The following is a 27,598-nucleotide window of genomic DNA, read 5'->3' on the forward strand; positions in this document are numbered from 1 at the left end:
GAGGTGAATAAGCAGATTCCTGTTCGGTGTACAAAAAGACTAGCTCTTAATTTTTTTTCAGTCATTTGCAAAGTTAAACGAGAGAAAATGGAATATATCATTTTCATTTAAATCACAACGAATACAGTTAAAGCAAATCTGGGCGGCATTTAGCATAATCCAAGCAAAGAATTTGCTTTTATGATGAATGGTATTAGAGATTCTTTATATTTCTATGTATACATATTTATATAGATATATGTTTATGTACAGGTATGGCACTTGATCACACGAAAGCAAGAAAACACTTTTCACAAATGAAAGCAGTGGGCGCTTTGGTGTATTTTAAATTAAGGAGATCACAGACGTTAAGCGTTTGCAGCAAATCCACCCGATACTGTCTGCAAGTCAGCTATATAGCAATGGAATGGTTACATACGTTAAGGTCAGTGGTGCGTACACAGGCAACAAAAGAAAAAAACATGTATGAAGCTACAGTATTTTAACTAGGTCGATCCATAGTCGGATTGATTTATATATCCATACATATATAAATCTGTAGTTAAGATTTTCCTTAATCTTGGTCAACCGATTTCTGTTGTGTCGCCTAAATACGATGGTGTCAAAAATTGGTGGAAAATGTTTTTTTTTTTTTTTTTTTTTTAACACCATTAACAACACGTCACGGGTAAGGTTTGGCTCCCGGAGTTCAACTCGTAGTGCAAAACGCATTTACTCTTTCAAGTACAGTAGAGAAGCCACCAAGAGTAAATACGTGAACACATCTGTCTGCTCTCTGTTTAGCGCTTTACAGAGTATAAACGTTGCTAAAAAGTTGCATCAGTGCAATTTAAAAAATAGATCAACGAACGTGTGACTCACGTTCGTCACTGAAGTCCTTAAAACACAAATAAATTAAAAAGAAACCACTCATTGAACTCATGACACGGCATACGGCCAGCGGGATCGTCCATCCCGTCTCTTATTTTCTTCGTTGTTTTTTACAGACTGCACCATCAGTTTTCTCTCGTGCTACACATAGGCAGAGTCACTTGACTGGGTGCGACCAAAATTAGGCATACTCATTCGGGGCAAGTCCTTATTTCTGATTTCGTAAACGGACTTCCTCCTAGCCTGTACTCCTCTTACGGCCACTTTGATTTTCCTCCACCCCAAGTGATTCAGTTCTGCCAAATTTAGCGCCACGCAAAAGCCACTGACCGCAAACATGAAGACCAGAAACACGGTCTTCTCCGTGGGTCTGGAAACATAGCACTCGACATCTTTTATGCAGGGATATCGATCACACTCATACACGGCGGGCACGTTGAATCCGTACAAGAAATATTGACCAACTAAAAACCCAATTTCCAGCGCGTTTCTGAAAACCACTTGAATGATATAAAACCTGGAGATGCCCTCCTGCCGTTTCGCTTTGGACTTTTGGGGTTTGACGTTTGGCATCTCTTTCACTTCCAAACAGTCGGGCTCGGCTTCTTTTGTAGAGTTTTCTGTGTTCTGAAGTACTCCGTTCACGATTGTATTTTTGATTTTTTGATTTTTGATGTCCTCTCGTTTCATTGAATCTTGATCCTTATCCACCGTCAGAAACACAGTGGAGAACCGCCGTTCCTTTTGTTTTGCAGACTGATGAACCGAATATGTGATAAAGCATAAACTCGGTGTGCACACCATTATGATCTGAAACACCCAATATCTGATATGGGATATGGGGAATGCCTTATCGTAACATGCTTGGTTACAGCCCGGTTGTAAGGTATTACAGATGAACATGGTTTGTTCATCATCATAAACAGTCTCTCCAACTATCGCTACGATTAGAATCCGGAAAATCACCACCACTGTCAGTAGGATCCTAAAAAACAAACAGACAAACAGGTGTATAAATATGTGTTCTCTGTGTTAATTTTATTTCATGAAATGTAAATTTAGCCATTTTAGAACTGGACACAGATTGCTGTCAAGCAAGCAGATGTTGGGGAGCTGTCCAGTGCTGAAAGTGAGGCGCTCTCGCTGTTATAAGGCTAGCTTGTAGCACGGCTGTCGGGAGCTATCTGGTAACATCATATCTGCATCTGCATCCTCAAGACACTTGGGTTTTATGTTTATGTGTTAACTAGAAGTACATAAAAGGTTTTCAACGTGTATGCACACTTTCTCTGACACTATCTATATGATTTTCACGGTATTAACCACAAGCGGACCGGTCGTTATTATCGGTCTCCCGTGATGGCTAACCACAGGCAAGGCAGGGCAAATCCTCCTCGAATCTCGTCTTCAGCAACAATGCATTTTCCGTTTGTTTTGCAAATATAGTGGACTTTTCTCTTACCTTCCTATCATAGTAGAGTGCTGCTGGACAGCAGCCTCCAGGAGCCTCTCTAGTATGGTCCATTCCCCCATGTTTGTTCATCCGGAGACGAGAGCACACGGTACTCTGTACGAATTCCCGGGAAATGTTATTATTTCCTGTGTGTGTGTGTGGTTTTTTTTTTCTTACTCTCCAGAGGTTCTGATTGTATCTGGCAAATGCATTGATCACACGCGGCACCTGCTCCCCGCTTTGTGACAGTGTCTCTGTTGAAAGCTCGCTCGGCAATCCCACACTTTTGCTTGTCTTTCAGTCCGAAGTGCTGATTAATATAAGCCCTCCTATTTTCGATCCCCAGATCAGGTTGATGGGTCGCGCAGTGTCTGGATGGAGGGAGGTTGGATTTAATGTCTTGCCAGCGTTAATCCCCCCTTAAGTAGTCTCCTCCTGCGTCACGCGCAGACAGGTTTGTGGAGAACTGCCAAAATGACGGGATTTCTCATTTTTAAATATTCTGCAAATATAGCCCGGTCTTCCCCGCTTAATCTACACTAAAAGTGGTTGCCGAGGAGCGCGATGTTGTCTCTGGTTCCATCTCGTAAATGTGACTGAGGCAGGGAGAATTCTGTATCGCGTCCCGTGATGTACAAGTAGATTAAAAAGGGAGGAGGGATAGAGGTGGTGGGCGTCATGAGGTTCGAATCTTTGGCTTGCGGAAACCTGTCCTAAATCTAATCTTGGTTACTTGTTGACTTTATGATCTGCTAGTGAAGGTTCTGTTTTGACAGATCTGGTAGATTGTAGCGGCGGTCTAAGCTATTGTTTTACCACGATCCTTAATAATGCCATGGCTAGTGTGTGACTGGTGAAAGTAGCATCTGAGTTGCTAATCGGTTTACGAGGTTTGCCCGTGAGTTTAAAAATATCTAGCCACGCCTTGTGTTTCGATTTGATCAATCCCAACTGATATACTAGCCCTCATTCAAATGACTTAATGAATATTTTAAGGCGCAGCTAAATCGTTTTGATGGAGTTACTATAATCGCCTAAAAGATTCAACATAAGGCAGTTTGTGATACATTCAGAGGTTACTAAGACTAATGATTATCTACATTTTCGACAGATTTTAGTTAAAATATTATGGAGGTCAGGATCTAAATCTAATGCAACTTCATCCTTTTTCGTTAAAATGCAAAATGCCAGTTTTCAGGCAAAAAAAAAACTTGTGAGACAGATATTATCTATAGTTTAAGGAAACCGACCACGTGACACTAATTGCTTTAATAAAGACTACAACCCACTCGTTTTGCACATAAAAGTTATAGTAAATCTTATTAGACTTTAGATTTGCAGATTTTCTAAGATAATTTAATGTAAACTGTATTTGTGAAGCTAATGGCTAATTAACTTGAGAAAATAGCCTTCGACCATCGTCTACCTTTCCGCCTCTTGAAAAACAGAGATAAGACCTTGTCTGTTGGGTTGTAGTCATAGGAAAGACTGTATAAAATGGTTTAAGGTATCTCATTCATCCTTGGGTAATCTCTTATAATCTCAATTCCAATCTTTTATAATCTATTCTTTTGTCACGTTTCTTGCGTGCCTCAGGGAGAAAAGAATGGAGAGAAAAGAATGGAGAGACAATTACCAAGACTAAAATGTAATTCATCAGAGGAATGATGTTTGTAAACAAGTCAAATGACAATGCTGTCATAACCTACTCCAAAACCTCAATTAGTCTTCATCTCTATACAAAATAAAACTCAGAGGCAAAGAACACGTTGCAAGTCCCGGGTCTTGTTTACGAGGACATCACACAGACAAATGACTTCTTGTGTAAAACAAACTGTTGAATGATGATGGAGCGCGTTGCATGAACCATAGCACTGGCTTTGCAAGAGGAGGTAATCGCAGTAAGGCCAGTGTGGTGGTTAGAAGCACTTCCGGTGGACGATGGAGGGACCGGCCTCGTCGTACTCTTGTTTGCTAATCCACATCTGCTGGAAGGTGGACAGGGAGGCCAGGATGGAGCCACCGATCCAGACGGAGTATTTACGCTCAGGGGGCGCAATTATCTAAAAGCAGTGAACCGAGAATTACAACAAAAACACACAAAGAAAGTTGCATTATCTTAGCTACAATAATACAGGTAATGAAACATGTAAAATGATGGATACCTTGATCTTCATGGTGCTTGGAGCCAGAGCTGTGATTTCTTTTTGCATGCGGTCAGCAATACCAGGATACATGGTCGTGCCACCAGATAAGACATTGTTTGCATACAGGTCTTTACGGATGTCGATGTCACACTTCATGATGCTGTTATAGGTAGTCTCATGGATACCAGCAGACTCCATACCTACGGTTATAAAAAGATCAGACCTCTTTGAGAGGTATTCTTACATTTGGCCAAGATTTGTGAAGTCGTTCACAACTTTGCAAACTTCCCGGAGCGCGCAAAAGGCTGTGGTGCTGAAATGGACAGCGCCTCGATCTGCCCGGAGCGCTGTCACACGGGTAATTATAAAAGTATATGTCAGTTTGGCCCTGAGGCTGGACCGTGTCTATTTTGACACCCTTGTGCGTGCAGGTGTGTATAACAAATACAATGCTTTTGACATAACATTTAGGTGTCAGACTATGTGTATGTCCACACGGACAAATACATTGTGCAGCAAGTGTGTGTTCATTTTATTGTGGCAGCATATCTCAAGTCAAATAGCTATAGCTTTGGATGTTGCCGGTTACGCACCGATGAATGATGGCTGGAACAAGGTCTCTGGGCAGCGGAACCTCTCGTTACCAATGGTGATGACCTGTCCGTCTGGCAGCTCATAGCTTTTCTCCAGAGAGGAGGAGGAAGCAGCTGTTGCCATCTCATTCTCGAAGTCCAGCGCGACATAGCACAGTTTCTCTTTAATATCCCTCACGATCTCACGCTCAGCTGTGTGCAATGCAAGAGGTGCGTTATTATTTGCCCAAGCAGACTATAGCATACCAGTCTCTCTGACGCTTTGCTCATGAACATGTTACATTCAGAGGAGGCTTAGCCTACTCACCTGTAGTGACGAATGAGTAGCCACGTTCTGTCAAGATCTTCATGAGGTAGTCTGTCAGGTCGCGGCCGGCCAGATCCAGACGCATGATGGCATGGGGAAGAGCGTAACCCTCGTAAATGGGCACATTGTGTGTTACGCCGTCACCGGAGTCCAGCACAATACCTGTAAAGTGTGGGTATTGGGTAAATGCGCAACAGGTTTAGGACAAAGATGAAACCAAGTCTCGCATCATACTCCCATAGATCCCCTATGCCTCTGGAAGGACTGGCGGCCTAACCTGTGGTACGCCCGGAGGCGTAGAGAGACAGCACAGCCTGAATGGCCACGTACATGGCTGGGACGTTAAATGTTTCAAACATTATCTGGGTCATTTTCTCCCGGTTGGCCTTGGGGTTGAGGGGGGCTTCTGTGAGGAGAGTCGGGTGCTCCTCCGGAGCGACTCTCAACTCGTTGTAGAAGGCGTGGTGCCAGATCTTCTCCATGTCGTCCCAGTTGGTGATGATGCCGTGTTCGATGGGGTATTTAAGAGTTAAGATGCCCCTTTTGCTCTGAGCTTCGTCACCAACGTAGGAGTCTTTCTGACCCATGCCGACCATGACACCCTGGCAAAGGGAACATAGGTGTTTACCAATCAGTCATTGTCTTATAATGTGAGAAATATTGCTACTCCTGATAAATTAGTTGCAATTATAAGAGGACCAAGTTTACCTGGTGACGTGGACGGCCGACGATGGAAGGGAAAACAGCGCGAGGAGCGTCATCTCCTGCGAAGCCGGCTTTCACGAGACCTGAGCCGTTATCGCACACCAGTGCGGTGGTCTCCTCATCGTCGCACATGACGTTAGATGGTGTTCTACAGTTGAAAGATAACAATCATATTCATAATATTCCTGTTTTTCTGAATCCACAGTTTACAGTCAAAATTCATACACTGTAACAGTTTGGCACTGAGCGTAATTTGTCAGGGACTTCTTTTCATATGTTCATGTGATAACAAATAACAGATTTTGAAATTTGAAAAAGCAGAACTGAGACTGTTTAAAAGCCGGAGCCACATGCACCTTACAGTAATTTAAATTTAACTTATGTTAGAAAGCTGTAATTTGCTCTTTACGAGTGACATTCAGGGGCGGATCAAGCCATTTTGGGGCCCTAGGCAAAATATAGACATGGGGCCCTCATTTTTGAAATACGTACACAAAACAAATAACCATCCCAATACTCTTAGAATCGCAATAAACCCATAGTGCACTGCCACTCAACTCTCCACAGTAAAATCAGTTTCAGATTTCTCCAGCCTTTGCCAAAATTACATGTTTATTACTCAGATCAAACGAGAGAGAGAGAGAGAGAGAGATTAGAATTTCCATTCTCTGCCAGAGATACAAAATGATCTTGCACTTAACAGAACTAAAATACAAAATGGATATGAGTCTATGAAAACCACCATTTACATTTCAACAGGACCAATGAAAAGATTTTGTGTGTGGACAGGAATAACAGTGGCTGTGTGTGTGAGTGAGAGACAGGCAAAGCAGTGGTTCAGTGTGAGTGAGTGAGTGAGTGACAAGCTAAGTTGCGCTCGGCCAAGTGTATAATATGGCGATCAGACGTTTCAAGATCTCTCTCCATTTGTTTACTTCGTTCACAAACAGCTCTTGATTTACATGATCTATGGCTTTACCTGTTTGGAGCCGTTGCTGAAGCGTTCGCCAAACAGCCATATTTGCGACGTGATCAGCAGACTTCTCGTGTTCTTTTAGGAAGGCTGATACATTTTTCCAGTCGTTCGTGCCGTCAATTTCGGCAGTGTATCTGTTACAGAACCTGTTATCTATCTGCCGAGCAAATGTCAGGCTCATATACAAAAACATTAACGTGAATTAATTGATGCTAATACCTAGCGCAGTCTCTGTAATTTCCCCTATACGTTAGTATTAAGCTAACGTATTTTCTATCACAGTTTAAACACGCAATGCTATGTGAAACGAATGTTACGAGATGAGATTACTAAAATGTATTCTGCATGTCTGCTCAGTTTTACAGTGCTACCCAAGTAAAGGTTTGAAAATAACTTCAAGCTTCAGACTTTCTGTTAGGGAAACTGTTTTCTATCTGCCAAGCAAATTACCTATTGTTCTGGAGGTTTATTGCTTTGCAACTGGGGCAACCTTTCTAGGGATCCCTCTGCTTTGGTTTGAAGTAACGTTATTTCGCGCTGCGTGCGTTACTACGTGATCATATTCTGGACTAGTCCAATGCACAATGGAGGGGAGCATGTGTGCTGGAAAATTATTATTTAGGCATTAGTTCGGCGTTTTGTTGATATTTTTGTTTTTTCTTTCTACTAGAAATGTGTGTTTTTTTTTTTACTTTACATAAGTAATGGCTGGGGGGGTCAGATTTGGGGGCCCCTAATAAAGACAGATTTGGTTGAGGCCCTAGGCACTTGCCTAGGTTTGCCTAATGGAAGATCCGCCTCTGGTGACATTAGTGAGTTAGCTGTCATATTTCATATCATGTCATCATTCCTCCCTGACGTTTTACACCTTTCAGTCCCATTACAGTGCAGTTTGTCATAAATCACCACCTAACAGTCACTTCGTTAATCCAGGTCTCCCGCTCTTTTGCGCGGATGACAGCACCATCTGGAGAGACAATGGCGTGTCCTTTAAAACGCAGGTCAAGATTAAAGGAATCAGGGGGTACAGTGCGGTTAGCTTTTTGGAGGGGTGCGTTAATCGTATTAGTTCGGCTGTATTTTGTGTTGTAATTGCTTCAGCGCTCGCCCGAATGCTCTTACTCACCAGATCTACTGCGGTTACTGGATCTGTTGGAGAGGCAGGGATGCACAGCTGCTGGGGATCAGACCTTTATACCCCAGCGAGTGCCAGCCAGGCCAAGGGGCGCACAGGGGTAGAGTGAGTGGGAGTTCGCGGCCGTCGCCTTATTTGGTTACCCCCTGCGCCATAGTGCGGTACAAGGCCATTCAAGGAAGGGGGCTTGGTCAGGGAGGTTAAATGGACGGTGGGCAGCGGCGGATCTATGGGCAACATGGGTAGCGGCCGAGGGCGGCACGGGGCACCCGAAAATTGGTATGGTGACATTTGCGTGATCGGTTTTCTATCACTCATTTGCACTTCATGTCAACATCATCATCATGTGGGTCAATTAACCTTTTCGAAGTGGGCGCCCTGAAGTACGAGATGGGGAGGGGGGCGGGGGTAGGTTGACATCAGGTCTCCCCACTGGAAGCCCGAGTTAGAGGGAGTGGGGGAATCCATCAAGTTGCGCACTTCTAACTTTGAACAGTACTAATACAATTAGTCATACTACGAAATGCTACCAAACAAACTACAAGCAATTCATACAGCACCAAGTTAGAGCAGCATGGTGTTTCTGTTGTTGTTGTTGGGGGGGGGGGGGGGTGGGTTAGGGTTCGTCATAATCATGGTCATTAATGGCTAAATACCATCCACATTCAGGTGTTCGAACATTTCATCTGATAACTAAAACAGCTTTTACAGGTACTTTTTACAATGCAGATAACAGAGTCATTTTTCATTCCAGCTAATTTGAAAGGCCAGCCACAAAGCCAATAATGAAGATATGAGAGTTAAGACTGATTGATGCTACTGTGCTGAGACTGGACTCTTGACCAGATGTGGCCCTCATCCGACTGGCATTACTCCATCTGATGTGAAACATTTACTGAAGAGACATTTAATGAAACTATGAATGTCCATTTTTATCACAGCTTAAAAATGGCTTTTATTATGCTGTTCAATTTTGAATCGAATTTAAATGGTTGTGTTACTAACAAAGGCAGACTGAGAGATCATTTATCTGCAGTACAGCAATTAATTTCAAGTGTAATGAACTAAATGTCACACTAGCACTGACACTGCACATTTCTGAACAATGCATTCCCTGCTTTAACAGCTGTCTGTAACCTATAAGCTTCAGATTTGTTTCTATCAGGTGTCTAAGGTCGAAGGACTTTTACATTCATCCAGACATTCCTTTGTTGTCTCTTTTCATTCCAGTTGAACAGGCCCTGGACTTTTCAAAGGCTTGCAATGTCTGTGATGAAGCTTTGTGCCATTTCTAGACATTTTCTGATGATGAATGTCCAGACTATAACAGTATTGAGAGCATACAGAGAACACGGTTTAGTTGGCCAAAAGTATAACTTGTTTAATCTTTTAACAAGTTATTTATGTTTTATAATGTAACCATTGATCTCTATGTACAGAACTACGGTATATGCAAGAGACTGTGAGAATGAATAACTTAGAAGTTGTACAATGCACTTCTTTAAATTTGCTAGAGAGCACTACAAAAGTATTTTTTCTCCTTCTACCTGTATGCATTTCTAAAAAGTCTTTCTCAAAGTTCCAAAGTTTTACATCCACTAAGGTCAGCATAAAGGTCATTAAGCTGTATTTAATTTATACTGTGATCTAAATAGACTACAGGATGTGTGTTTTCTTCGTGGGTTATCAAATATTCTGTTTTCATTTCTTCGCTTCGCGTCTGGGTGCTGTTCGCCCTGTCGGGGGTTATTTTTCTGATAATGACCGGCGTTCTATACATTACCCCCTACATACTATTACAGTAAATGAACAAATATCATAAATCCAGATATATCACACATTTTCTAAGGGAGTCTCTCTCTCTCTCTCTCTCTCTCTCACACACACACACACACACACACACACACACACACACACACACTCATTCCCTTGATGTTCAGTCATAAGCATAAAATTACCTTCCAAATCACAGCATCACACTCCAAGGTACAAGCCTGCCCACCATGCCCAACCCTGAAATCCTGAACACACACACACACACACACACACACACTCACACACACAGACACTCTCCATCTCTCACATACACACTCACGCATAAACTCTCTCAATCTCACTCTCTCTATATTTCTCCAACACACATGCACACACCGGCCTACGAGAATCTCCACACCCGCAGAGCATGAGGGTCCCCTAACTGTCTGGATGCGAGTGGGAAATTAGAAAGCGGTATGGGGTTAATTACTACTAGGTCTCCATGCTCTCTCCTTCATTCCCATTCCCTTTATTCCCTCTCTCTCCTCCTTCATCCCTCCATCTCGGCACAGTGAGCGACGCGTTTCTCTTCGCCACCCTTGATCTTGCCGCCCAATAAAATATTTACAGCCTGCGCTGAATCTGTGGCCCTGTCGCGCTTGCAGTAGTAGTTTTTTCTATTCCCGAGCAACGCTCCCTACCCCTCTGACCTTGGTTACACTCACACTCACTCTCTCTCTCTCTCTCTCTCTCTCTCTCACACACACACACACACACACACTACATACATACATGCGTAAACATACACACATACACCTCCCCCCAAAAAGAAAACCTCCCTCCTCATCTGGACTGTCACAGTACCAGTGCATCTTGTGTTAGGTTGCATAGTAACAGAGTATTCAGGGGGAAGGGAGGAGGTCAGCCGGTTTTCAGCCAGACCGGGACCAAACCCGTTCCAGCCTCAGCCGTAATTTAGGTTATGGCTGCCCTCTCCATCAGCTTGCCCTCCCCACTCAGGCTGCTCCTGCCAGGGAAGGGACACTCACTGCCAACCAATCTGTAGAGGGGAGGGAAAAAGAGAACAAACTAGAAATTAAAATCAGGCAATTTTGGACAGAATCTACAGTACTTCCCCCCTCAACCCTGATGTCTTCGGGGAAAAGCCTTGGGTTTGCATGGAAGCAGTTTAACTAGGGCTCATATGGCACCGGCATAAATATTATATTCGGAGATATGGGACACGGGGATGCCATGTTTTTCAAAGCAAATTTGAAAGGATTAGGACACCAGTTTAAAAAGAAGAGAAAAAAAAACAACTTGAGAGAATTACTGTCAGTCCGTGCAACAGTCAATGAGGCCAGTGAGAATATGAGGATAAAGAGAGCTTTAGAAAGTACATGAAATATGCAGGAGAGGAATCTGAATGGTTTAAGCTACAAACACCAGCCAGTGGCTGCCGAAGAGCCGTATATTCTCAATAAAGACGCTCCAGCGCGTGTGTGTGTGTTAATGTGGATTTGAATGGCTAATTCCCAAAACATTTTAAAAAGGATGGTGAGGCACTGTGTCAGTCCTAGACCTTCCCAAAAATAATTTTGTGTTTTAAAAAATGACAGGAAAAAGAAAAACCTCACAGAAATATAGTTTTGACTGTACTTTTTGGAAGGAGGAACTCGAAGGAAACTCAGACGTAGCGAGAGAGAGAGAGAGAGAGAGAGAGAGAAACTTTTTTCCCCCCTCCACTAGCATGAAGTCACTCCTCTGTTCCAGGCGTATTTCTTTAGAACTAAAACTGGCTCATATGTCTCCTTTCTTCAAATTTCTTTGCACTTATTGAGGGAGAGACAGAGTAAAGAGAGCGAGAGAAAGAGAGAAAGAGAGAGAGAGAGGAGAGGAAACAAGACACAGGGAGTGCATCTTTGGTTTTCTTTAATGTTGTGTGTTGTTTGTTTGGCTGTGGATGGTTGTGAAGGACACAAAAGTAAACAAACAGCCATTTTAATATCAAGGCAGATGGGTTTTTACTTCATTGGCTCTATACTTACATCAATTGTTTTAATAAAAATACATGTATTGTAGTACATTTGTTCCTAGTTCCAACAGAACTTAACTTTTGGTTTTAATAGAGATACAAGCATACAGCACCATAGTGGATATTGGATACATCTCATTTCAAATATCCACAAAAGACAGTTTTAATAAAAATAAAAAAAAGACATTTTAGAATTGTCCAGGCACTTTGTTGGATTCTCACCGATGTTAACATTAAGTAAGATACAATGGCCTTTAAATATTTTATTTCTCATTCAGATATTTGTAAACATAAAATACTGAAATGTTACAATGGCTCTACTGGCCACTGTTATAAAGCATCCTGAAGCAAGTTAAGGTACAACAGTTCATCTAATCTAAGTAATCTTAGTCTAATTTTAGAATGAAAGTTAGTTTGACACAGTTAATAATATTCTGGAGGATTTTGTTCCAGTGTATAACCATCTGAGGGGTGACCTGTGTTTATTCTCAGTTTGTTCTGCACAGGTGTGGGGTGGGGAGGAATGAAGCTTATGTGTTTGTGTGTGTGTGTGTGTGTGTGTGTGTTGGGACAGGCATGTTGTGTGTCTAATGCGGTTGGTTAGGTTCAGTACGTGTGTGTATTGGTGTGTGGTTTGGGACAGGCCAACTCTGCACAGATGTGGGTGTATTTGAACAGGTGTGGTTTTGCACAGGCATGTGTGTGACTGCTGGAAGAAGTTAGGTTCAGGTCAGATAGGTGTGTGTGTGTGTGTCTGCTGGAATAAGTAAGGTTCAGGTTAGGTAGGTAGTGTGCATCTGTGTGTGTGTGTGTGTGTGTGTGTGTGTGTGTGTGTGTGTGTGTGTGTGTGTGTGTGTGTGTGTGTGTGTGTTGAAGAGGTGAGGCTTTGAACAGATTTGTTAGTGCCAGGTTAGCTTCATCACAGGTATGTACTGGCCGACAGGCGTTCCTCAGCACAGTGGTTTCCCGTGACGCATGTTCTGGGCACAGGTGCGTCCCAGGTTGGCCCCCTCCATCAGCAGGTCTGCGAGGCGGTCGATTCCCAGACATGCTGTCAGGGGGGCGATGAAGCCGTACAGCCCCCCCAGGAAGATGCTCAGGGGCCAGCCAATCACCAGCAGCACGATCAACCACATGATCCCCCAGAAACAGCAGCCACAGCTGGCCATTCTTACCTGGGGAGGGACAGGGAGGACAAACATGTTGTCACCAATTAACTGCCCACACGCATTGCTCAAGAATACATAACGCCTTATTGCTGTCACTCAACTGGTACATGACTGTTCTAAAAACACAGAGGTAAAATCAAATCATCAATCAAACCAAAGAAGCACACATATTGGCATGATGTACCACACCAAATAACTGTGTGATCAGACATCATACGATCTCAGATATGGACAAAATATATACCTGCACTCTAAGTCGCTTTGGTTTAAAGCATTTTCTGAAAGAATAAATGGATGAACTTCACTTGTCCAAAGAAAGGTAAAGATCTAACCAGACTTACAACAGGCCCAGGTCAGCCTGCTACTCCTGGGCCAGTAGCGCCCTGTGCACTCCTGCTCTCATCACCACCATCATCACCACAGCTGCACTGGATGAGGGCTTCTCAATTAATCTCAATTTACTCTCAGTGATTGGACAAGATTACAATCTTATCGACGCCGCTCGTAATTAGCGCCGACGTGCTACGGCTGATTTCTTTTTCCATTATGAGAATGTGACACATTAAGCATTCCGTGGTCATAGTTATTCAAACTTAATTTATCTATTTAATTGGACTAATGACCTTTTTTTAAATGCCGAGTTGCAGGGAGCAGTGAAATCGTCAGAGCAACACCCGCCACAGACAATGGCAACCTTTTAAGTATGCATCCAGGGCACTGAAGTTCATTCACAGCATAATACAGTCACGCCCCCACCAGAGAGAAGCTATTTAAACCCACACTATTATTATGGTCTGTCACTCTCTTCTATTTTGGCATGAAAACATTTCTTTATTCCCCGAGTGCATATTGTGTTGCTACTTCTCTCCTCTCTGTACGCGGTGTGCAGCTCAACCCGTCTTAGTCACACTCACTCACACTCACATACCGTCTCTATCTCTCTCTCTCTCACTCTCACACACACACACACACACACACACACACACACACACACACACACACACACACACACACACACACACACACACACACACACACACACACACACACAAACACACACACACACACAGAGAGCTCCATGAGAAACCTAATGCTTAATCTGCAAATCCCTGAAGAGAAACACAGACTGGGGGGGCGAGTGGCTGCTGAAGGATCTAAATAAGGCACAGTAGTGGAGATTCCTGTGCTGTCCTGTGCTGCAGACATCCTCTCCTGGTAGTGACAGGGTCTGGAATCAGAATCATTATTTCTCCATAATAAGACTTCACATTCACATTCTACTATTTCCTATCACTATTTTTCAGTCATTATTCTTGTGCGGCTTACATCCATGTCTGTCCTACAATCACAATTAGGTTCGAATAGGAAAGCTTCTGGGTAAGTGGAATTGATGTTCCGGACACCTGAGAAGGGCAGAATGAGACTGTCCGAGTCGTCATATCATTAGACAGCAGGGTTGGGACTAATGATTGACACCCCTTTCTGTCAACCTTCTTTCCCTTGATGCGCATCACTGTGAAGAATAAAACCTTGTTCCTGAATGACCAACCATTGCCTGACAGTCTCCATTTATCTGCTCCGTCTACTACACATGCAGGTCTGTCTGCGCTCATGTTGAAAAACAGGTCATCTTGCTTTAGTATTATAGTTATACAGTTAGGTGTCCATGTTGCTGAACTTGTAGCACAGGGCTATGAATACTGTGAACACAGGTTTGAATCTTGTATGGAGAAAATGTATTCTATCTGTCGTAAGGTTTGTTCAAGGCATCTGCTGTTCAAATGTAAATGCATTATTACATAATTATCCTGGGGTATAACTGCTCAAGACAGTCTTTCACTTAAGAGAAAAAACACATTATTTTTGCACCATCACTGACAATTCACCTTCTTTCAGTAATTTGATTTTCTGGAAATATTAACTTTCCAAGCAGTAGTGACTGTACCACATTGATGTGTGTGTGTGTGTGTGTGTGTGTGTGTGTGTGTGTGTGTGTGTGTGTGTGTGTGTGTGTGTGTGTGTGTGTGTGTGTGACAGCACCCACAGTGTGTTTTCATTTGTACTTCCTTGTTCTGTCTCTTTAAGTAATATCCCGTGCAGCAAGGGAGACCTCAGACCACTAATCCCGAGGTTATCCCGTGCTTCGAGGGCCACGCCCCCTGGCATGTGCGCACACACACACACACACACACAGAAACACACACACACCCACACACATCGTCACTCAGATGCACAGACAAGTTATCGGCAAAAAACAAAGAGCAATCACACCACAGCAAGATAAATTAACAGCTATGAAATTATACATCACATTTACATTTTATATGTATTTTATCACATGATATAAATTCATTAGCAGACAGTAAACTACTGCCCTCTCCTCACACACTCTTCTTTGCTGCTGTCTCATTAACACCAACCAACCCCTAAAACACACACCGGTTCACTGTCACAGCCTCACTGAAGTGTTAGTGTTAGTGATGGACTGGTTAGTTCTACTGAGCACGTGTTAGTTAGGGTTAAGTTATTAAAACATGAACAATGAGGGAAAACTGTAAGTGAAAGGCAATGCAAACCTATAAGATGACCTCTCCTGGGTGGATGTTAAAGTCAAGACAGAACCCCCGGCCAGAACCAGCCGTTCCTTTTGTATTTTTCTTTTTGGAGAGCCTTCTGGTTTTGAGTCTTTTTCTGTCTTATGGGTTTTGGTAACAGTTCCTTTTCCTCTTTTCTGCTTCTCCTCCTGCGGCCCTGGTGTGGTTCCTACAGCAGGAGTAGTCAGCGGTTTCTGCCCTTACCGACTGTGGCCAAGTCCTGCCTAGTTAGGGCTGATTTACTGCAACAGGGTACTACTGGCAGACAGCAGAGGGGAGGGAAGGAGCGAGTGAGCGAGAATGGGGAGGGAGGGATAGAGAGAAAGAGGGAGGGAAAGAGAAACCGATGGAGGGAGGGAGAGAGGGAGGGATGAGAGCCTACTGAATGAAGACACTTCTGCCTCAACACTACCTAACAGCTAGCAGAGGGGAGGGAGAGAGGGAGAGACCGATGGAGGGATGGAGAAGGGGGGGAGGGAGGAGAAGAGTGCTGAATGAAGACACTTCTGCCACTCCACTACCTCCAGATGGGGCAGGATGGCCTGAGCACAATACGTCTCCTGTCTCCAGCAATGCTCACTCAGTTCCAACTCGCAGGAAGGAATTGGATGGAGGGGGGGGGTATGGGGGGGTTAAAAAGGCGCTGTCGACATGGTGGTTAAACGGTTTTGTTGTGTAGCAGTGTAGCGCAGAGGGAGAATCTAATCTAAACTGTCTTGCCAGGGTGTAAAAGGAGCGTAATGGGAGTTTTGTAGCATTGATTTTTCTTATTTGCTGGAGCGGCGAAGCGTAACTCAAAGTAATGGAGATGTAAGGGAAACCAGTTTTAGCCGTATGAGAGAGAGAGAGACACACAAAGAGAGAGAGAGAGAGAGAGAAAGAGAGACAGAGACAGAGAGAGAGACGTATTAAAGACCTTATCACCTTAGGCTACCACTGGGGCTTCTTCCTCTTTCTCAACCACAATAGGGTTACGAAATCGCTGGTCAAGCAGTTACAGTTATTTCTCACACACACAGAGACACAGACACGTGCACAGACACACACACACAGAGACAGATTCACTGACACAATGGTCTAGTTTTACATCTTCGTTTATCAAAAAATAAGACTTGAAACAAACAGTAGAAACAAAACATCTTCTGTGGAGTTCCAATCAGTAGAAAAAACCTAAAATTAAGCACTGGCTGTGGCTGTATGATTCTTAGTTATGGCATATGTGTGTGTGTGTGTGTGTGTGCGTGTGTGTGTGTGTGCGTCTCTACGCTTCTTCCTCTTCACTGTACTCGCTGTCACTGTCTCGTCCGGGGTGCTCAGGCATCTTGGTGTGGGCCTCCTCTTGGGGTTCACCCTGGACGGGCTTGGAGGCTGCTGATTGGATGGCTGTGACGCTGGGCTCTTCCTCCATTGGCTCCTGGCCCTCAGGGTCAGCCCCTTCCTGGGCCTTGGTGGGAGCCTCAGTCTCTGCAGCTGCGTCTGCCACTGCCTCTGCGTCTGCCTCTGCCTCTGCCTCGGGCTCTACTGTTGCCTCCCGCACCTGACGAGGAGGAGGGAGCAACTGCTGCTGCTAACGAAGAAGAGAGAGAGAGTTTTAGAAAAAGAGGGAGAGGGAGAGAGAGGAAAGAGTAGGGGGAGAAAGAAAGAGTGGAGGAGAGGGATATATACAGAGAGATTGAGAAAAGGGGGAATGGGAAAGAAGGAGAAAGAAGGGAGGAAAGGAGAGCGGGAAAGAGGGTGAATGAACAGGGTGAGGAAGGCAGAGTGAGGAGAAGAGCCATTGAGAGGACCGAAAGAGACAAAGAGTGAAATTAAATGAAATGGGGGAGGGATGGAGTGAGGGACGGCGCGAGATGATGACGAGAGGCAGATGAAAAGAAATAGGGAGAACAGAGGAGAGAGGGAGAGAGGAGAGGGGAGAGATGGAGAGGTGGGACCGGGGGTGGAGGCATCCAGGGTTTAGAGGAATAACAAGCACAACAATGATGTAATCTAGTCTGGTCCCTGGCTCATTGGTTAATTCAAGAAAAAACTAATTCATGCATTCATGTGTGTGTGGGGGGTTGGGGGGTTTATAGCTGAGCAGTTTTAGTTGTTGGGGAAACAACATTGCCAACTCTACTGCACTCTTAACATCAGCTCTGTGTGTGTGTGTGTGTGTGTGTGTGTGTGTGTGTGTGTGTGTGTGTGTGTGTGTAAGTGTGTGAATACATGTGCACACTTATGTCCCCTAGTGTGCATGTCTCTATATGTATGCGCATGTGTGTTTGTGAGAATGTTTGATGCTTCCGTCAGTTAGTGTGTGAGTATTTTTGTATAGGTATGAGTGAGAAGTGCGTGAGAAGAGTGTGTGTGTGTGTGTGTGTTTATGTATGAGTGAGTATGAATATTTGTGTATGTATTTATATTTGAGTGTAAGAGTGAGTTTGTGTGTGCACAACTGGGTATGTGTGTATATGCATGAGAGTGTGTGTGTGTGTGTGTGTGTGTGTGTGTGGGCAGGGCAATGCACACTGCAGCAGCCTCTAATTAGCAGTAATTTATTCCTCATCCAGAACGCTGTGCTCACGGCCTGTTAAGCCTCAGCGTGCTGATCTAAAAAAAAACACACAAACACACACACACACATCTGACCTGTCTCGGGCTCAACATTAAACTTTAAACAGCAGAAACTCTCACAAATGCCCAATGCTGGAATTAATTATACAGCAGCCAGGTTAGGAACAAGACTGCATGCATGTGTACAGTGTGTGGGGGTGACTGTGTGTGCGTGAGTGTGTGTATACATGTGTCTGTTAGTGTGTATGTGTGAGAGTGTTTGTGAGTGTGTGTGTGTGAGTGTGTGTGTGTGTGTGTGTGTGTGTGTGTGTGTGTGTGTGTGTGTGTGTGTGTGTGTGTGTGTGTGTGTGTGTGTGTGTGTGAGAGAGAGAAGAGGTGTGCTACCTGTCTTTGCTGTTGGCTCTGCTGCATCATGTGCATGTACATGTTGTACACCAGGTTGGCCATTTCCGGCATGTTCTTGATCGCCTGGTCGGGCTGGGACGAGCGATCTCCAATCTGAAGAAGAGAGAGAAGAGAGAGAGAAAGAGAGGAGAGTGTGAGAAAGATAGAGGAGAGAAAGAGTGTGAGAGAGAAAGAGAAAGACAGAGAGAGAGAGAGAGAGAGAGAGAGAGAGAAAGAGAGGAGTGTCAGAGAGAGAGATAAAGAGTGAGAGAAAGAGAGAGAGAGAGAGAAAGAGAGGAGAGTGTGAGAGAGAGAGAGAGCATGAGAGAGAGTGAGTTAGAGCTGCTCATACAACATTCACTTGTGTTCCTTCTCTTGGAATGAAGATAGGGATGTTCTCCAAGTCACAATACGCAGAGATTAACCGTAGCAAGACACAGGGATACAGAGGATGATGTGGGGGGCAGACAGACTTGCACAGCAAGCTGGACCGCTGTTTGAAGTAAGTGTATATATACACTTCCACTGAAAACGTCACACACACACACACAAGCCAGCAATGCAGCACTGAGCCCCCCTAGCTTTCGTCTTTATCTGTATTGTGCCTTTAATTCTGAAGAGCCCTTTTTTGTGTCTCTTCTAGAAACTGCCGTTTTCCGTGCCGTTTTGGGGTCAGGTGTATAAATAGCTATCCTGTCAGTTATTATGCATCTGTTAATAGCACTACAAAGGAGCCTGCATGAACAGAGAGCCATCCACACCCTTAGCTACCCACAGATGTGGACTTGTAGGGTTTGGTGCATCCTGCGTTCACACAGGGGGAGATAACTGCACAAAAACACAGTCATCCGGACTCTATGTAGTGCGCTTTCCTCCATAGCGAGGTATGTGGGTAAATCTTTCTCTCTCATACTCACACACATACTGCGGATGAACCCAGGTGAATCTTACTGGAGCTGCACTACTGAGCTCTTGTGAGCACTAGAGCAGAAGCTACGTTTTGTGTGTGTGTGTATGTGTGTGTGTGTGTGTGTGTCTGTGTATGAGCTTCAAAGAGCCATTCCAAAGGACAGGACCTCTCGTGCCACAGGGCACAGGGGAGCATGGCGGCTGTTAGACATAGACACACACACACACACACACACACACACACACACACACACACACACACACACTGACGTAACAGCCAGACGTGGGCTGTCTGACACTTGTGTGTCTGGCAGTGACCTCTGACCTTTGTGCTATTTGAAATCTAAATCAAATAAAAAATGTGAATCAGGACATTAACACCATCTCCACATATGATTATACTATACTATAGACTTTGGTACGATAATTACCATCCATGGTATTATGTAGTTTTCTACACTATGACTGTCATTATAATGACCTGTTAAAGTATCACAACATCTCTATTACTATCTATTAATACACAAAGGAGTTATTCACTATGCTCTGACACTATGCTCTGACAAAGCAAATGTGCATGTGTGTGTGTGTGTGTGTGTGTGTGTGTGTGTGTGTGTGTGTGTGTGTGTGTTGAATATTGAATTTAATTGATTCTGCACCCATTTCTGAGCTTTTATGCTGTTGGCTTAGATGGCTGTGTAGCTCGCTGTCAGAGGGCTAGAAAGCCTGTCACCACACAGCTACATCACCTTAAACACACACACACACACACACACACACACACACACACACACACACACACACAAACGCAATGTCACATCTCGCCTGTACAGGAACACAGAGTGCACTGCTGCCACACAAAGCCATCGATCGCTAACAGACACTTTGTTGATATAACATTAGCGAGCAACAGCATGACTGTGTGTGTGTCTGTGTGTGTCTGTGTGTGTCTGTGTGTGTCTGTGTGTGTCTGTGTGTGTCTGTGTGTGTCTGTGTGTGTCTGTGTGTGTCTGTGTGTGTCTGTCTGTGTCTGTCTGTGTCTGTCTGTGTGTGTGTCTGTGTGCATACAAAATGTTTTTGGGTGCAAGAGTTGCAGTGAGTGTGTTTTTGGTGGGTACACATCCCACTCATGTTAGAAGTAGTTCTGCGGTGTGTACCATGTGCATGTGTAACAGCTTTGTGTACTGTTGTGCGTGTTCATACATGTGTGTGTGTATATGTACTATTGTGTGTGTGTGTATGTATTGTTGTGTAAATGTATTGTTGTGTGTGTGTGTGTGTGTGTGTGTACTCACAGGCTGGGTGTAGTACTCATTAGTCCGTATGTGTAGCTGCATAGGGCGCGCGGTGAGCTGGTTAAAGGCTGGCGTGAGCTCAAAGCAGTTATGGAACAGAGACACACGGGCGAAGATGTAGAGACCCAGACGAGCTCGAGACATGGCCACCACCAGACGCCGCACATCCCTGTGAGAGAGCAAAGAGAGAAGGAGGGGGAGAGCGAGAGAGAGGGAGGGATAGAGAGAAAGAGAGAGAAAAAAGCAAATCAGTTGTCATCCATGTAGCCAGTACGAATCATTTATAGCCCGTCCCACACAATGTCTCTACTAGTAAACTGACCCTACTTGTTTGCTAGTAAAAGGTGTACTCCTGTACTATTCTTGAGTCCACTACAGAGCGAAAAATATGGAATGGAGAGAGCAGAGAGGGAAAGGGGGAGAGAGAGGGAGAGTGAGAGAGCGAGCGAGAGAGAGCAGAATAAGTGTAGGTGTGAGATATGGATGTCTTGCACAGATATGCAAGAGAAGCACATCTTAAAAGGTTACCTAGAAACAAGGGTGTCGTGAAAAAATGTCAGATTGGCTGAGGGAATCTCTGGGTGAGAATATGACAGGAAGAAATACAAGTTTGATGACCAGACAGAGGTAACAAGGAGAGGGAGGGAGCAGGTGCAGCTATAAAATGGCTGCCAGAGGAGGAGAGACAGAGTTATAAATATACCCGCAAAACGAGTGGAGAAGAGTGACAGAAACCCAAAGCAATGGGAAGGAGAGAAAAATAACAGTGAAATAAACACAAAAAAAACTCTTGCCACTCGCATGCCCGTACACACACACACACACACACACACACACACACACACACACACACACACACACACACACACACACACACCTCTGAATGTATGTTGCGAGAGTAAAGAGCCAGTCTAACTGCAATCCATACACAGCATATGACAACAGGGCTTCACTGAATCAATACAAAACTTTTAACAATGGCCTTTTTTAAACAGACTGATCCCAGACCTACTCCAGTTCTGCCAGACTATATGTCATCTTCACTTTCTCTGGGGTGTGGTCTGGATGTCCACAATCGAAGAACTGAATGGTGTGTATTAGCTTATGGGGTGGGCTTACATGATACTATTTCAATACATATGAGTCACAGCCATTGGGTTAAAGGCATACCCAATGACTTTAAAAATCTTTCTGAACAAGTCCAAACCGATGGCCAATAGCAAGCCAAGAAAACCCCATAAAAAAAAACACTAAAAAGTGTGTCCACTCCCCCGCATTCTGACTGATATCAAATGGGACCGATAGAGCTGAAACACTTTGCCTCCTCTGTAGAGCAGATCTCTGGCTCAACTGGTACAGCAACATGTTTACAATGACAAGATCAATGTGGTACAAATGATTATCTGTACTGTACTGTGTTGTTTTATCTGTACAGTAAGTGACGAAAATGTCTGCTAAATGTAGTATCACTTTCAAGGCAACAACATGTAAAAGTGCGATGGTTAAGGATTTTAGTGGATTGTGGGGAACAGCAGTCTTCTCACGGATAAGGAGAGGCATCGACACGGCTAAGACTGCCAGTTTTTTCTGTAGCGCAAGTCTCTTTGGATCAACAGATACTCAGGAGGACAGGACGACAAGTAAACATGCTAAAAGTGGAATTGCGGTGTTTTTTTTTCCTGGAATGTGGGGAATTGGGTTGGCATGGCAACCTAAGTGCCCAGGTCACACGATAGTCAGCGGATCCACCCTGATTGAGTGAGCAGAGGAATGCCGGTCCAGGACGTCTCGTCTCATCCAGTCGATTCTCTCCCCTTGTACCCCTGTCTCTTCAGAGCGGACGGCGCTGAAGTCCTCTGGAAGTTCCACACAGACTCTGCGCTCGCTGCTGTACACAATGCACTCTCTATTCTCTGCTCGTCTCAACGGGAGCTTTATCAGATCATATCGGCTTAAAACACCGCACAAAACACCACTCGTGCCTGCCGCGAGGCTTTGTGTTGGAGATGGTTATCCTACTCTCTTCATACACACACACACACACACACACACACACACACACACACACACACGGGTACAGGCAGTACAATTCTGGCACAGCACAGACATTCAGTATCATTTCAAAGGCTGAATGGGTCTATTCACAGAGAGCCAAATTGGCCCATGAGGCGACACGACTGTAATGGCTTATAAGAATAATCACAGAAAAATAGAGCAGAGATAACGGGAATGGAGTGAGTGTTTATGTGTGTGTGTGTTTGCGTGTGCGTGTGCAAATTGTACGTGCGTGAGTGTGTGTGTATGTGTATGTGTGTGTGTGGGGGGGGGGAGTATGGGAAAGCAAATACTCTGCAGGGATGGGTATGTGAATGCAGGGGATGGTATGTGCACCTGTGGGAGATCTGAGGGAATATTAATAATTATGTGTGCATATTAAGACAAAGTCTCAGTCAACTCAGTCACACACACGTATACACACACAGCACAGTCACATACCCACACACACACACACACACACACACACACACACAAATACATAAACTCTTATACTTACAGCAGTTTACCAGACTTGTAGCCTTTACGGTGGCAATACCGGTCTGTCAAAGACACACACTGCCCCAAGTGACAAGAGCTAATCAATGCTGGGACTAATTAAGCCATCCCAGAGTATCTGATCCAGGAGGACCATTACTCAGGGCAACACAGTTCTCTCCTCAGCAGCAAAACTAAAAAACAGTCCTGGAAGCTGTTGTTCCAACCAGCGTAGGCTAGCGTAAGATCTAGCTGGAAATATGTGGGCTTTAGGTATAAGAACTGGACGTGTAGAGGAGTAGGTGTGCATGTGTATGAGAAAGAGAGTGTATATGAGTATGTGGTGTGTGTCAGTAAGAGATATGTGTGAATATGAATGTGTGTGCACATATGGAGAGAGTAAGTGTAAGTGTATGTGTATGTGTGTGAGTGTGTGAGTGTGTGTGTGTGTGTGTGTGTGTGTGTGTGTGTGTGTGTGTGTGTGTGTGTGAGTGTGTGAGTGTGTGAGTGTGTGAGTGTGTGAGTGTGTGAGTGTATGTGTGTGTGCAAGAGTGTTTGTGTGAGGGGAGCGTAGCTGCTTTTAGTGACATTAAGCTAAGAGAGCACAGCAACAAAGCCATCACTTATTCATCAACCTAGGCCCTCATCCACACAATCACCCTGTGTGTGTGTGTGTGTGTGTGTGTGTGTGTGTGTGTGTGTGTGTGTGTGTGTGTGTGTGTGTGTGTGTGTGTGTGTGTGTGTGTGTGTGTGTGTGGCGCAGCTGACGATCCCACGAGAGCTCTCACACACACTCATTACAGCACCCTGCTCCGCAATCCATCAGACACTGACGATTTCCACCGCCACCCGCCAGCAACACACACTGGGAACAACACACAATCCAAACTCCCTGCGTGCTTCTGAAGCCTCGGGTATTAAATATGAGTGGCATCAAAAATGCAAGACGCGGTGGTATCGGCACTATCCGTCTGGAGCTGGAGGCAGGAATCAGGGCAAGGAAACTTTGGGGGGCGGGGGGGTGTTGACTTGCACGCAAGCCTTAGTTGTTGAGCTCGGCTTGGGGAGACGGCGTTGGTTAGGGTGTGGAGACGTACGTTGTGTGTGTGTGTGTGTGTGTGTATGTGTGTGTGTGTGTGTGTGTGTGTGTGGGAAGTGCAGGCATCGGGAGCTTTCAAGGTCTCGTTAGGAACACTGAGCGTCTCTTTGTTCTGAGCTCAGCACACGCTCAGCCCTTACAAAGCATCGGCAGACACCCTGACAAAGCAGAGAAAGAGGCCCCGCTGTCGTCACCCAACCACACACACACACTTACTAAAAACACACTAATAAACACACACACACACACACACACACACACACACACACACACACACACACACTCTTGCACATACACAACTTCCAGCCACTACTGCTGCAACCATGCTCTCGGTCTGGGCCTTCAGATGAAGCCGAGGAAAAGGGAAATAAAACCCAAAAGGCCTCCAGGGCTCCAATATCACTTTTCAGAGGAACGATGCAGTGAAGGGCCAGTCCTCTGGGCCATAGGAGGGTGTGTGGTGTGTGTGTGTGTGTGTGTGTGTGTGTGTGAGAAAGAGAGAGAAAGATGGAGACAGAGGGTGTGTGTCAGAAAGTTTGTGTGTGCATGGGGAGACGGAGAGAGAGGAAGAGAATGTGTGTGTAAGAGAGTGTGTGTAAGTGTGTGTGTGTGCGTGAGAGAGGGAGGGGGAGAGAGAAAGAGAGACATGGTGTGTGTGTGTGTGTGTGTGTCTGTGTGCTAGGTTGTTTTTTTGTAGGAAAGTGCTTACCTCAAGTGTCCCACAGCTTTGGTGCGCACCAGTGAGAGGATGATGTAGTCATTCTGCTGACCCTGGAAGCGGTCCACTGTTGTCACCTACAAGAGAACATCCATTACTTAGTGCAGGCTATTCGCCCTGCAGGCACACAGGAGACACAGCTCTGTCTCTCTCTCTCTCTCTTTCTCTCTCTAAGGGCCGTTTACACGGAGCCTGGATCGCCTGAATCCGAAAAGAAATGTTGTCGGAACGGCCTTTCATTTAAACGAACCGGCGGATTGGGTCACTGAATCCGCAACCTTTTGAATCCGGTCTCCAGAGTGGGCAGATCCTGTCAGCGGATCCGTGTTTGTGTAAACACTCGATCCACACACTTTTTTTCTCTCTCTCCCTCTTTAAGTCTCGATCTCTGTCTTGCTCTCACTCATACTCGTTCCCTTTCCCTTTCTCTCTCTCGTTTAGTCTATCTCTTTCTTGCTCTCTCTCACACGCTTTCTCTCTTGCTCTCTCTTTTTTAGTCCTTCATGCTTTTCTCTCTTGCTCTCTCTTTTTTAGTCCTCCCTCGTGCTCCCTCTTTCCTCTCTTTTCCTTCACCACTCACTCCATTCCCCTTTCTTTCTCTTCTGCCTACCAGTACTTCTTCTCTTAACGAGGATTTAGATGTGGATGTTTAAGAGGCAGTGCTTGTGTTTGGCTGGGTTGGCAGCTTTGCTGGTTTGTAGTGGTCTGTTATCGGCGTGCAGCACGCAGGCTGGCAGCGTGGTAGGGATCAGGCTTTGGAGACGGGAGTGTGTGTGTGTGTGGGGGGGGTGTTCACCTAGCAGCTTACCACCCTCGTCTGAGACTAGAGCCTACCGGGGAGGCAAATCACACCTTTTTTTGTGTGTCTGTGTGTGTGTGTGTGTGTGTGTGTGTCTATGTGTGTGTGTGTGTGTGTGTGTGCGCGGGGCGGGTTGTTAAGCAGAGGAATCCCATCAGGCAGCTTTTGTCAAGGCACAGTCAGATGTATAAATGCTGAATGTGTAGGAAAAGGCTTGAGATACTTATTTTCATCTTTGAACCTGGAAAGATGGATGAGGAGTTATCGGAGGTGAGCGACTGCATCAGCAAAGTGCAACATGATTACTGCTGTCATTATTCACCACAAAGTGCAGGCCCATACTGTCAAGCACACTATGATACCAAGCTTAGTATGTCAGAAGAAACTTTCAGTTTTTTATTTTTGTATCACTACTGCTTGGCCAAATGCCTCAAGACATCTTACATTGGTGAAATTAGTAAATAAAAAAAAAAATGATTTTATGAACGAAATTATGAGTACTATATTCCATTTCTACTAATAGATACCAGTACAAAAACTACACACCTCACCTTTAAAGCAGACCCCATCATCACATTGGTGGTCTTAAAACCCTGGAGGAGCTGTGACCTAAACTGGGACCAACGTCCAATCCGCGGTCACTTATCCCACTGCCTGTCTCTCTTTCCATCATTCTCCCTGTGTCTCTCCTTGTGTCTCTACCCATCTCCCACTGCCCAACTCTCTCTCACCATTTACCTGTCTCCCTACACTGTAAATAAAAAATCACCTAAGCCCTTCCCATACCAGCTCACTTCCTCATGCCAATCTGGTATTCGTGTAGCGGAAACGGCCTCCATCCTGTGGAGGGTGCATTGGGGCCAGTCGGTGTAACGTCACGTCTTTGTGTTGCGTGTGTCGACGGTGGCGATGACAGCGGGGAGTACGTGTGACAGTCAACGGTGAGGAGTTTCATCAAGCCACACAAATGTGTGCGTGAGGCCAACACAACCCAGTCGCTGCTTACAAACAGGGTTGAATTAATCATGGCTTTCCTCTCTCTATTGCTCTTGGGTTACTGCTCCTTGCCTTTGCGGTCTTACCAGACAAAACGAGAGAGAGGGAGAGTTTTTAAAGTGGGGGGAGAGGAAAGAGAGCAAGAGAGAGTCTGTGAGAAAGAGAAAGACAAAGAAAGACACAAAGAAAGAGAGAAAACCAGAGGGGGGGGGGGGGGGGGGGGGGGGGGGGGGGGGGTGGAATGGGCACGAAACAAAGAGGGCAAATGTTTATTTGCGGCTCCCTGTTGCTACACAAAACAGGTGCAGCACCAGAAGCAACAATATGTCGGCCCAGCGTTGGCGTGAGGCATCGAGAAACTGTCTCTTTGGATTCGCCAACACGACATAACAAACCCCCCCACACACACACACACTGGGTGGCCTTGCTTCACCCATATGCATCACCAACCACCCCATCCCCACCCCCCTGTACTTCCCGTCTCCAGCGCCCTTTACCCCACCCTTGCCAAGGCCTCGGGCACAAACAAGTGGCCTCGGGGGCAGCAGCTCAGAAGCCCAACCCCCCCCCC

General features: G+C 45.1%; 3 protein-coding genes across 3 annotated transcripts in view; all 3 read right to left on the reverse strand.

Annotated features, from left to right (window-relative positions):
- Positions 1-1,011: 1,011 nt before the first annotated feature.
- On the reverse strand, positions 1,012-2,403 carry LOC308373879 (gap junction delta-2 protein; the record flags this gene model as incomplete). Its single annotated transcript, XM_080849540.1, has 2 exons — positions 1,012-1,855; positions 2,333-2,403. 2 exons carry the CDS (start codon positions 2,401-2,403, stop codon positions 1,012-1,014), a joined length of 915 nt encoding a protein of 304 aa, XP_080705666.1.
- Positions 2,404-3,941: 1,538 nt separating this feature from the next.
- Positions 3,942-8,275, reverse strand: LOC308374752 (actin, alpha cardiac muscle 1-like). Its single transcript, XM_080850672.1, has 7 exons — positions 8,178-8,275; positions 6,079-6,223; positions 5,648-5,972; positions 5,371-5,532; positions 5,064-5,255; positions 4,489-4,670; positions 3,942-4,386 (listed from the first exon to the last, which is right to left on the reverse strand). Exons 2-7 carry the CDS (start codon positions 6,205-6,207, stop codon positions 4,243-4,245), a joined length of 1,134 nt encoding a protein of 377 aa, XP_080706798.1. The 5' UTR covers positions 6,208-6,223; positions 8,178-8,275; the 3' UTR covers positions 3,942-4,242.
- Positions 8,276-16,817: 8,542 nt separating this feature from the next.
- The window catches only part of aqr (aquarius intron-binding spliceosomal factor), a 75,022-nt gene continuing 64,241 nt past the window's right edge, over positions 16,818-27,598 (reverse strand). Inside the window, 4 exon segments of the mRNA XM_080850206.1 lie at positions 16,818-17,306; positions 18,680-18,793; positions 20,884-21,052; positions 25,224-25,309. Coding sequence (XP_080706332.1) covers positions 17,001-17,306; positions 18,680-18,793; positions 20,884-21,052; positions 25,224-25,309 — 675 coding nt within the window. The 3' untranslated portion in view covers positions 16,818-17,000.

Source organism: Sprattus sprattus (genome assembly GCF_963457725.1).
Source record: "Sprattus sprattus genome assembly, chromosome: 13".
NCBI lineage: Eukaryota > Metazoa > Chordata > Actinopteri > Clupeiformes > Clupeidae > Sprattus > Sprattus sprattus.